At 43.9% G+C, this 12,781-nt stretch overlaps 1 protein-coding gene across 2 annotated transcripts in view; it reads right to left on the bottom strand.

Annotated features, from left to right (window-relative positions):
• ME1 (malic enzyme 1) overlaps positions 1-12,781 on the bottom strand; it is a 321,897-nt gene that overhangs the window by 152,989 nt on the left and 156,127 nt on the right. For both annotated transcript variants that reach the window (XM_019520424.1, XM_019520423.1), the window contains one exon: positions 6,098-6,201. In XM_019520424.1, the coding sequence (XP_019375969.1) occupies positions 6,098-6,201 (104 nt within the window). The remainder of the gene's footprint in view (positions 1-6,097; positions 6,202-12,781) is intronic.

Genomic DNA, 12,781 nt, shown 5'->3' with positions numbered 1-12,781 from the left:
GGCTGGGGGAGCAGGCAGGGGATGGGGCCTGGCTGGGAACCCCCCATGGTCCTCTCCCCCCTCCTCCAGGCCCCCCTTCCCCTCCCCCTACTTACCAGTATGGAGCAGGCAAGGACTGTCCCTGCTGCAGCAGGCAGAGACTATCCAAATCAAAGCTCTCTGAATCTTTTCCAAAGATTCAGAGAGATTCAAATCGATCTGGATCTTTTTATTGGTCCCCTGATTTGATTCAGATTTGGAGGTTCGGCCACCAAATTGGGTTGAATCTCCTTCAAACTCAATTAACACCCGAAGCTTCGCACAGCCCTACTGCATAATAGCTAATACACAATAAATCTACTACCTGTATTTACAGGTAGTAGAAAGCCACACGTTAGCCAAATTTACTATGTACTATTTGCTGTACACAGTTAAATGGTGACAGCTGACTGTATAGTAGATTAGTCTACAGCACAGTAAAGTGTCTCATGTAGACACAGCTCCTAAGCATGCAGGCTGAGTTTAAGCCACACTTTCCCTACTTCTGGCATCTATATTGCTATTTACTCAAAAACAACAAAGGCAACAAGCTTTCTTCCTCAACTTGATTGTCGCTTTGGCTTCCCTTCAGGGCAAACTCTGCCCTAAACTAAGAGCCATTCTAGCCTTCCTTATAACTACAATGGAGTTAATAAGCAGCACTTACCACATTCCCTCCCCCTAATGCAGGGTGAGCTCAATATTTGTTTTCTCCTATGCAGTCCAGTCAGGACCACACTTGGGACTAGTTTCAAGTTGCCAGAAGAACCATTCTCCTCATTACACACTGCATCTACTAGGTTACAACCTTAAATATCATATTTTCTAGGTATTTCCCCAGGCAAAGAAAATATTTATGTATACTGGCTAGCAAAAATCCCGATTTTTCTGTGTCCCAATTTCTTCCACAAAATAAAAACAAACAAAACAAAAATACCAACACTAATAATATATGGTTAGATAACGTAATATAAAATGAACTAATGCATGGTCTGAAAAAAATCAAAGTTATTTGTGAACAATACTGCCAAGGAATCAAGCCAGTGGTGATTAATTTTAGATTGTGACTAATGTAATGCAAAGCACACTATATTATACTTGTCAGCAGTTTCCAGATGTAAAAAGGTACCTTTCCGCTTTTTAAAGAAGCACAGATTGTAACGATAACATAATTGATGTTACTTTTCAAGGACTCATAACAATAAACCTCATTCTTGAAATAATTAGAAAGCTGTTGTTGTCAAGATTGTAGATTAAGATTGTGTATTACTGTCATAGAAGGGTAATATATAGGTTTATGCTATACCAGAGTTATAACGGTCTCTGCTATGGGCAAAGTAACCTACCGCTAGACCAAAAGTAAACCACTTCTCTCTTTACACTGGTTTGCCACAACACTGATTGATAAGAAGGGAAGGATGGAGCAGGAGGCAACACTACACTTCTGTAACCATCATCAGACCACGCGTGTACAGATGCTTTGTCAGCCATTGTAATGACCTGCAACGTAGGTGGCCAGCATAATGCAATAAGGTGGGGTGCACCTCCATCCACAGTCTTCTCCTTAAACTAGGAGGATGTTCCAGAACTGTATGTGGGCAAAGGCACTTCTGTCAAGTTTATCTGGGGTACAGACCCCCGTCAGAGGGGAAATTTCCCAGTACATGTTTCTAGCTTTTTTAAATTTACTTGGCATCACATAACTAGGACTGAACTTTGCTTACTAAAAAGAAGACACTTTTCTTTCATCGAAAATCTCCCATTCCACTCCCATTCCGTTTTCTTATCAAATCCCCAATCTCATAGATCTACCTCAAGTATCTGCTTGGCCTCATCACTGTAGTATCCAAGCATCTCTAAACCTTAAATGCATTTATCTTCTCACTTTTGTGACAGGGCTGAATGGAGGCACAAAAAGATAACTCTTTTTTCTAAGCCTACAAACAGTTCCTGGTAGATCAGGAAACTCAATCCAGGTTTCTGAAGTCCTAACCATTTAACTATCCTCTCTCTCTAAAACTTCCTCTGTGAATATTACTATTTAAGAACAATTTGTCATTTGGAAAAAAAAATGTTTCTTGCTATGAAATGTGTTATGACCAAATAATTCCATGGGACCAATATGATAAATAATTATGAAATAATTTTCCAGGTTGACTCATGTTCTTCAGTGGTGAAGGTATTGGCCCATTTTTCTCATGTTATAAAGTGTTCCTTCCATCCAAAATATTTTTCCCATATGATTTACTTTTACCATATTGGCACCAAAGAACGAAACAGCTGGTGATATCCAGGGAAATTACAACACACACCCATGGGGAGGGCAGATGTTGGCAGCAGTAAGAGAAAATAAAGCTGCTCACTAGATATGTGCCAACAAACATCCAGATAGTCTCCATATGCCTTTGCCCTCACACATCTGGGAAATAGCTGCATTGTGCTAGTTTTATCCTAAAAGGATAGCAAACTAGATACCACACCAGAAGTCTGTGTAGTAGACTCTAACAGGCACTGGGTGTGCCTGTTATTTTAAGAAGGAAGAAGGCTCTGGATGGAGCAGAGTCAGCATGCAGGAAAGCACCTGACCAGAAAGAGGCAGGGCTAAACTGGGTTGTAAGCCTGGGGCCAGAGCTCAGGCAGGCAGTCTCACCCTAGCTGCTGACATGTAAGAAGCTCCTCAGTAAGCAGCAGACAGAGGGAGATCGCACTCTCAGAGGTTAAGAGAAAGCAGCCTTAGAGATGAGATAGGGTCTGGTGGTTTAGGGATGGAGACAAGGGGCGCTGGAGCTGCACAGTAAGCCCTTAAGACCCCGAGTAGTAACATTTGAGCAGCTGCACGAGACTGGGGATCCCTGGGACAGCATCCTTTCCCAAGGATCTAATAACAACAAGACGTGGCAGGACAGGTGAAGGGGAGCAAGAAGCCTGAGAAATGGTGGCAAAGCATAAGCCAGGTAGCCACCAGGGGGTGTTGTGGCTGTCACAGTGCAGGGTCCCCAGGGATGGCCATTGTACCCCTAGGGCTCTGTGACTATACCAGCTCCACCCTGAAGGGGCCTTCTAATCTCTCCTGCCACATTTGCTGGAAAAAATAATAAGTAGGGAGGCTGCCCACGAGTTTGTGTGGCCACCGTCCTGTTGAACCTTACTACACCCTATGGGTCCTTGAGCCCCTTGCTGGGTCCTGTTCTAACTTGGTGCCTCATGGGACATCTTAAGCCTTATGGGCTTATTGTGTGGTTCCAAACCTCCCCTATACTATCATGAATGTTATACAACTGTAGTCCCCTCTGCTGGCGCATCAGCCTACTCAGCCACTACCCCTTTAATGTGACTTGGCCTTCTAGCCTAGATGCGCTGTGTTGGACCTGGCTTTGAGGTGCTAGCTCCACTCCCTCCTTTCCGGTCACTGCGCCTCTGGCCCCTGTACACTGCGCACCTGTAGCACCATGCTCTTCACGTCCCTCTGGTGTTGGGCTGTCTGGCCCCTGTCTGTTGCACCCTCTGGCGCCAGGCCCTCCAGCCCCTTGTGTGCCCTGTGTTTTTCACACTACCAGGAGAACAAACCTTGGAAAATTCTCCCAGAACATTTGAGCATTTGTACACAGTCTAAGGCTTCTCTAAGGTCAGCATATTTACACCATAACAAAGCTGTAAATATGCAGGACAAGAACCTGAAAATGTCCAACTAATTTCTACTGATGGGGCTCATCACATCTCAGGATCAGGTCCAGGCTATACATTGTTAGTAACCAAATGACTAAATGCTCCCTTTATTATTTAAATTATAGTCCTTCATTCCATCTATTAATGACCAAAGTAAAGAAATCAGCAAGAAGGCCTGAGAACCAAATTTTTCTCCCCTTTTCCCAGTTCCCATTTGCTAGTTCTGTTAAAGAAAAATATAACTGTGATGCTGGGTCTGCCTTCATCAGTTCCCTCCTTCACTGGCAAAACCTATTTAACAGTCACAAAATAATGACAACAATCAAATCCATCCTTTTTTCTTACCTAAATATACAGAATATTTAGTTTCATAACAAGAAAACTTTTAAAATTTAAAAGGATACCCAGAAAGAAAACAAGAATTATGCAGACAAACTACAGGATAATTTAACTAACTAACTAAGCTTTTTATTCTCTTGCCCTTTTGCTTCGTCTACCCTACAACTTAATTGGACACAAGATATTACCAGATGTTACCATATATGTTAAATAATGAAAACTTAAATTGTATACAACATTATTTCATTTTTCATTAAAAGACTACATTATTCAATATCATATTCAACATGATATATGCACCCAGTAAGACTTTTTGTAAGCTGATAAAAACTCAGAATGTTAATATACCTCATTCTAAAACTGTTTATAATTAGGGTGTTTCTCAAACTGGCTATTGTAATCGGACTCCCAAACCCATTAGAATAGAATAAATATTGTTTAAAAAGGAAAAATGCTTAATAGATATTTGCTGTAGCTCCTTCTATTGCATCCCCTTTACTTGAAAATATTTGAGTCAGAATCCTGCAGTGTTCTCCCTTAAAGCCCTGGTTTTCATTTGCCATATTTAAGAATAAATATTTCTGATGTCCATTTACTGGAACAGAAATAAATTAAAATAAATGTCAGACTCAAATGTTACAGACAGGTATACATTTCACCGACTTTAAAAGGTGACTGGGTACAGGGTGGCCTTTTGGGAGCTGTCTCCCACCCAGTTCTGCCAATCAGCTGATCAGGAGACCAGGCAGGAGGCAGCTGTGTTCAGGACCAGAGGCTGCCCCCTGCCTGGTCCCACTGATCTGGGTGGACCAAAGCAGGGGAGCTATGTGCCAGCCATGGAGCCAGCAGCACTCCTGCTCTGCTGGCTGGTGTGACTGTCCCCTGCCTAGTGTTCTGACCAGGGGATGGGATCCCCCTTGTGGCTGCTGCAGCACAGGTGCTGGCCCATTCTCTCAGAGCCATGGGGAGAGCTGCCCCCAAAGCCAGAACATTGGCAAGCACCAGTGGCCCCAGCAATAGTCTGTTTCCTGCAATGAGAGGAGCAACAACCAGAGTTCTCCCACAGCCCTGAAGAAACCCTGGGGACAGCTCCACTTCCTGCTGCCCTTTGAATAGCACCAGGTTGGAGCCAGGACTGGAAGCACAGCCCCAGTTTGCCCACAAAGAGGCAGGGGCAGGGAGCACACCTCCCACTCCAAAGGCCCAGGAGGCTAGAGGCTGCCTCTTTCCTGCAGCTACCCCCAGCTGATGCTTATGTGGTACCAGATGGAAACCACCTCTCTGCCATAGGGGCTAGGGGAGAAACGTAGCATCTCCTTATCACCCCCTGGCTGGAAAGCTCACTCGAGGCAACTATGTTGATCTCCAACCATGGGGCTGAAATGCCTGTATGCCCTGCTCTCACCTCCTCCCCTCCCCCATGCCCCCCCACTTCCCACCATGTTTTCTAGTGTTGCAAATTTCCTATAAATTTATTGCACTGGAGTTGAATGCCTGTCCCTGGCCAATGTAACTGTTCAAACTGCATACTCCTGTAATGGTATAAATTAACTAAATCCTGACAAAAAGGAACAGAAAACTTTACCATGTGCTGTGGAGCTTAAACATACAATAAAAAGTGAACACAAAGATGGCATACACTGCTGTAGCACAGAAGCTAGGCCATTCCTTTATAAAAAATAACCACAGATGAAACAGAAATAATCTGACATGATTTAGAATAAATCTCTTGAAAGTCAAAACGGTCTGCTGCACCACATTTTAACTCTGAATTAAACAGCATTAAAGTTGCAATGATTTTGCTCCACATTTACCATCACAGGACCATACAGACACAGTTACATTCTAACTGCCTATGCCAATATTACCTAATACAGATATAAATGATCTCTGTCCACTCCTCAGAGTTGAAAATTCACCAGTCATGGATACACCCAAATGCAGAATTTCATACATGGATAATTACCCTGACTTTAATTTACTATGTATGTGGTACATTCTGAGGCGTAAGAAACAGACAAGACTCAGAATACTATAGCAGTTGAGCCCAATGAATAGCAAATGTATTGTGTACCTTGAAGTCACAGCTTGCATGAATTCATCGAGAAGATCATCATAGGCTTGACCTCTCACTCTTTTGTGTCTCAGTCCAATATACAAAGGATCTTTTAGTAACTCCTGTTAAAAAAAAATTCAACTCAAGTAAACAAGCTACACTGCTACATCCTAAAATAATCATCATCATCATCATCATCAAAATAATAATAAAGAAGAGACAGTGATACTGTATTTGATGATTAACCTATCATGTGGGGTACTTAGCCATTTATCCATCTGTACATACAGATGAAGGAATTGTAACAAAGACAACAGAAACACCCCACTGTATCATGGGGAATGGAATTCATCTGTGTCATTATCTAGCAAAGTACTAAAGGTTTAAATGCTAAAAGATGTTTACACAGGTATTAAAGAGTTTTCCAGTGGAAACAGAAATATATATATTTGTTTATCCTCATTCTAGTCTTTAAAGAAGATTTGTTTTGTTTTTTTAAACTCCCTCTTTATACATAAATGGAAATATTACTTTCCCTCATATAAAACGGTTTCACTGTTCATGTCAAGTTTTCATGAATCATAATATACCTTAAAATATTAATATTCAAAATGCCTGTTCCACAGAAAACATTCAGATACAGCCATACCCACTTCTAAATTAAACTAAAGCTCTCTAGTTTGGGTTTTTTTCTAATTCAGTGATCAGTGTATTTCAGAAGCAGCACATCACATTTTATGTTTTAGTAGCTATGTTTTCATTAAAAAAGCCCAAACCGCCAGTAAAACAGACTTTTATTTTCATATTAGAGCTGTCCCAGATTTCTGGCTCTTCAGTTTCTATAAGAGCTTTGATTTATCTTCCTCTGGCACCACTCCATTTAAACATCATTTCAAAATGCTTAGCCCCTTCATCTGGATTCCTGTTATAAATTGAATTGAAATGCTTAGCCACACTGTGGCTGTGCCATCTGACAATAATTGCTTCTTCTCAATGTCTCTTTTGCTTTGGTTTTTAGAAAAGCCATCATAACGGTTTTGTGGATTCACTGCTTTAGAATACTCATTTTTAGGCAAAAGGTGCAAGGTCCTCAGTAAAATATTATACATAGCAAAAACATAGAAGTTCTTACTCAGTTGCAGTAAAGAAGGCAGGGCAGGGTGGCACCTTAAAGACTAATGTGTTCAGAAGCACAAGCTTTCATAAGTGATAATGTACTTATTAAGAGTCACAGGTGTGGCCCACAGAACCCTACCATCTGGCCCACACTGCTGCCTGTGGGTCTCAGTCCAGCACATCACATGCAGTGTAAGCTGGCCCCAGCCGTACACACTACATATGGTGTGTGGAGCCTGTTCAGCACAGGCTGCACATGGCACAGGGGCTGGAGCCAGCATAGGCCTTGCTTGCAGAGTATAGGAACAATCTGGGGCATGTACTCTATATGTGGTGTCCACGCTGGACTGGTCCTGCACACTGGATTCGGAGCCAGTCTGGATCAGGCCCACTGACCAACTGTGCCAGATCCAGCGGTCAGGGCTCATCTGGCACAGATACACATGCAGCATGCACTTCAGATCAGTCCTATGCACCATATGCCATGAAGGGCTTGGGCTGGCATGTGCTGCACATAGCGCATAGGGCCAGTCAGGGGATCCAGTCTGTGGGCACAATCCAGACTGGCCCTGGATAAAGCATGTAGGGCCAGTCCAGTGTCACACATGAAGCACTTGCCACAGAGTGCCCCACATACTGGATGTATCATGCACTGACTGGCCCCAGTTTTTGCTGCATGCAAGGCCAGGGCCAGCACAGACTACACAGGGTGTGCGGGACTAGGGCTGACACACGTGTTGCAAGCAACATGCTGGGCTGGTCCAGGGCATGCATTGCATGGAGCATCTGCACTGGATCCGGCATCCAGTCCACAGATCAGCCCCGCATTTACTTCATCAGTTGGAAGATTTGACTTTGCAAAAAACAACGGAACTAAATAAGAAGGAATACAATAATTTAAATTTAAATTGTAAGAAAAGGGGGAGGGAGGAAAAAGGGAGAGGGGCACTGCTAAGAGGCAACTCTGAGTTGAAAAGATTAAAAAGGATATGTGTAACAAAGCTGTACATATTCTTCCCCCTCATTTTTTTTGTATATACCCTATTTCCCTGCCCTTTCACAGTTTTGTTCCTTCCAATTGCAAAATACCTCCCACTTCCCTCCCCTCTCCCCCTACCCTGAGCAAAAGTGAGCCCCAATCTTGAGTGGAATCTTCAGGCACTAACATAGAAATATTTACCACGACTACTACTAACAATATGTGCAAAAGCCTTCCAACATAAACTGAATTCTAATACTTCAAAGCCAAACAAGAGAAAAGATGGCAGGCCACCAGAAAAAAAAAAAAAATCAGGTCTCATTGCCAGTATGTTAAATGACAACTTAAATTAATGTAACTGATTGAATTCTTCAAGTAACAAATCTCCAGGAAACATGACCATGACGGCTCAAATACAAGAAACTGCATGATGTGTTTGTGTAAGGACATAATTTATATACATTAGCAAAGAGTAAAAAAATGGACTCATCGTGTATAGATTAAAGACAATAGGCTCCAGTTAGCAATTAGGTCTGTAAAAATTGATAGAGAAGATAATTTCTCTATATGACATCTAACAGTAACACACAATGTCCCATTAGTCAGCACAGTTTAGAGTACCCATAGATGATAGTTAGTTTATAATTTCAGCTGCTTCCAAAGTAGAACAGGTCAGGATTTTTTGAGGAAACACTTTTCATCAAAAATGTTGATTCGTCAAAACCAAAACTACTGCAGGAATGTACATACCAACTTCAATAAGGATGACATTTCTTGTAAAAGAAAGAGAAACAGACCATAACTATACTGCCTCCCTGCACGGCACTGCGGTTGCTGCCAACAAAATCAGTTCCACCCATTTGCTCCTCCTTTAGCAAAGCAAAGCCAATAACTAGACAGCACAAATGGCTCACAAATGGCCCTGAGCACCACCCTCAGGATCACAAAAACAGGGAACTTGAGAGCAGTATTATGGTGCATACCCAAGGCCAACAGCAAGCCACCCTGGGCCAATCCCACACCACCTCTGCTGTCTGGGTAAAGAAGGGGAAAGTGGGAAGGGCTTATTTTCTCTATGATGGTCCCAGTGTCAGCATAGGCTTGGTAAATTAGATCCTTCCCAACTCACAATAGTCAATTATTTAGTGGTGACGTAAGAGACCAAAGTGCAAATGCATGCTCTGCCAAATTCAAACCAAGGTCTTGACCCTCAGTTTCCTACTTCAAGTAAGTGTCTTGACCACCCACCAGTCTACCAGCTATTCTAGGGCAGGGGTAAAAAAAATACTGCACAGTAAGCCTACCCAGGAGCAGGTCTACATATGCTCCCTCTTGGAAGCAGATATGCTCCCACCCTGCTCTGTCCCCATGCAGCAGCTAGGGGGAGCTACAGGGTCCCCCTGGGTACTAGCTTAGGGGCTGGCAGGGGGCACAGGGCCAGGCCACTGCACATAGGGCTAGGAGAGCTCTGCAAGCTGCTGTGGCAGCTGTCTCTTGGCTTTGTACACATCAGGAGGGGTCTTGATGTACATCGGCTGGGAAACAGTTGCTGCTGCAGAGCTCTCCCACCCCCAGGGGGGCTTCCCTAGGCAGCCTGGGACTGGCCAGGAACTGTTCTGCTTCTGGGGCATTTTTTCTCTGTGGAGGACTCTTGTCATTGCCCAGGGCTGGCTGGGACCTGGCCCAGAACGGGACAGTTCCCAGCTAGCCCTGGGCTGTACAGCAAATTCTCTGCACAACTGGGAGCTGACTGGGACCTGCCCCAGACTGTGACAGTTCCTGGCCAGGTTTGGGCTGTGCAGGGAAGCAAGCAGCTCATGGGTCCTGGCACTGCTCAGCTCCCAGCTCCTATGGGAAGCCGAGCAGTGCTGGGGCAGGGGGGAGGGATGCAGATAGCTACCTCATCTTGGTGCTGCTTGGCTCCCAGTTCCTGGGGGGTGGGGGGGAGATGAGAGCTGAGCAGTGCCAGGACCAGGGGAATTCCCTGTCCACTGCAGCCCCCCAGTACAGGCGCTGACCAGGAACAAGTTTCCTCCCAGCCACTGTCTATACATATGCTGCTGTGCAGCATCTACTGCACAGTTAGTTTACCACCTTTATTTACAGGTAGTAACTAACTGCCCAGTAGACTAACTTACTATGCAATACATGTATGCACGTGTAGATGGTGATACTTTACTGCACAGTAAATTATTCTACTGCACAGTAAAAAGTGTCTTGTGTAGACAAACCCACTGAAAACCTAATCAAGTTGGACACAACTTTTAAAATAGAGAAATTAGTTACAATGGGTTCAATTGTGGCTTTTCAAGTCTCAAGTGACAGGGTAGTATGCTGTTGAACTGCCCATGGGAGAGCCTAGAAGGGAGTCAATCCACCTCTTACTTTCCCCATTGCTGATGGGAGGGAACAAATTAGGCCAGGTCTACAACCCAAGATAGGACATGGTTGCTGCCATGCCAAAAGAGCTACAATAATGAATCACAAGGAAAGAAGCTGTCTTCTAAAGTGCTAGTTTTACAGGTGACCACTCCTCTTAATCTCCCCAACTGGGAAGAGTGGGGAGGGGGGGAACGGGGACATAACGACTCTGGACCCTTCTCTTTGGATGGCCTTGTTTTGCCTTGCACTTCTATACAACCACTGCCAACCCTCATTTTGACGCTAAGTTGCTGTTTGGTATGTATAGTTTATCCCCTTTCAAATCTCCATAACTTACATGACTCGGCCTCCCTTGCCCTTAACAGGCAGTATGATTAGCAGTTTAAATAAATTTCTTGTAACAAATATCGAACAAAGTAATCAGGTTTTGTTCTAGATTTTTGCAAAACAATCCATGAAATGTACAAGGTTTACTTCCATGTGTCACTATGTCAAACCTAGTTAAATAAAATGTTCATAGCCAGACTGAAACAATACACCAAGTTTTCAGCCAGAAGCCAACTTCGGCTGAATTATAAATCCAGAAAAATCAAGTTATTTCTTGACTACCACACATTCTATTACTTGCTAAACAAAAACTCATACCTAAGTGCATAATTAAAGCTTCAGCACTGTTTATAGTCTCCCTTATCTCTGGCCCCACCTCTGTATTTAGTACTAGATGCTCAATTTCACAGTCCAGTATTTAAAATTAAGGCATTTATAAGAAATGTCAACAAACCACATTTATAGAAGCCCCACACCCACCTACCCACCCACACCCCTTTGATATAGACCTTTAATGAGGCACCCTTAAAATGTACCTGAATGCATATGGGGCTCCTTATTAAGGTTTCCAGTTTAGGCAGAGTATAATAAGCCTAGACAACTTTACAGCTTTACCAAAACTCAAAATTCTTTTACAGCTCAGTGCACGTTCTTTCAGCAGTGTTACAGTTCAACAGGAAGCAACCAAAAAAATCCTATACAGTTGCTTGGGATGATATATAGTTAGGCACATCAGGATTTGATTTTTTTTTTAAATCAGTAAATGCTGTTACATGTCAAATCCACCTCATACTCAGACCAACAAAAAATATTTCCATCATTAATAACCAAAATTCATAGAAAGAGATGTAAGAAAAATGATAGTCAGTGGAGTGTGTGATGACAGGGAGAGCAGTCCTACACAACCATGCTGAATGTAGTTTGGACTACAACTCCTATGGGAGGCGTACACCCAATGGAAGGGAGGGGCCATCACTAGGGAGGATTATCCTGTGGTTGCTCAGGGATGCAGGGGGGCAGTCAGGAAGGCCAAGGCAGAGATGGAACTGGGACTAGCTTCCCGGATCAAGGACAAGAAGAAGTCCTTTTTTAAATACATAGGGGGCAAAAGGAAGGTTCCGGGTAACGCGGGGCCCCTGCAGGACAAGCTAGGAAATTCGGTAGTCACACCAGACAACAAAGCTAACATATTTAACAATTTCTTTGCCTCCGTTTTCCTGAGCAGGGGCCAGAACAGCCACCCCCATCTGGGCCACCCTTACACTCCAGGGGAGGCAGACCTAAGCCAAGAGTTACTGAGGAACTAGTTAGGGAACTTCTGGAGGGACTGGATGTATTCAAACCAGCTGGTCCAGATGATCTCCAGCTAATTCCCTCAGCACTGTTCAACATCTTCATCAGTGACTTTATAGTTTCTAGGGTCGGAAGGGACCCGAGTAGATCATCCAGTCTGACCCCCTGCACCCAAATTTGAACAGGGTGCTTTTTACCTCCTCGTCCAAGTTACTGATGAAAATGTTGAACAGTGAAGGCCCGAGGACCGAGCCCTGTGGAACCCTCCTGCCCACATCCCTCGACTTGGATGAGGGGGTAAAAAGCACCCTGTTCAAATTTGCTGATGACACTAAGATGTGGGGGGATGTGGGTACCCTAGAGGGGAGGAATAGGCTGCAATCAGACCTAGGCAGGTTACAGGGGTGGGCAGATGAGAACAGGATGGGATTCAACACTTACAAGTGATGCACCTGGGAAGGAATAACGAGCACCATACCTACAGGTTGGGGAACTCCATTCTTGTCAGTACAGAGGCAGAAAAGGATCTTGGAGTCACCACTGACTCCAAGATGAACATGGGCCGGCAGTGTGGGGATGCAGTCAGGAAGGCCAACCGTACTTTG

Source organism: Gavialis gangeticus, unplaced genomic scaffold (assembly GCF_001723915.1).
Source record: "Gavialis gangeticus isolate Ggan-Ray unplaced genomic scaffold, GavGan_comp1, whole genome shotgun sequence".
NCBI classification, from domain to species: domain Eukaryota; kingdom Metazoa; phylum Chordata; order Crocodylia; family Gavialidae; genus Gavialis; species Gavialis gangeticus.
This window is presented reverse-complemented; position numbering and strand designations above follow the sequence as displayed.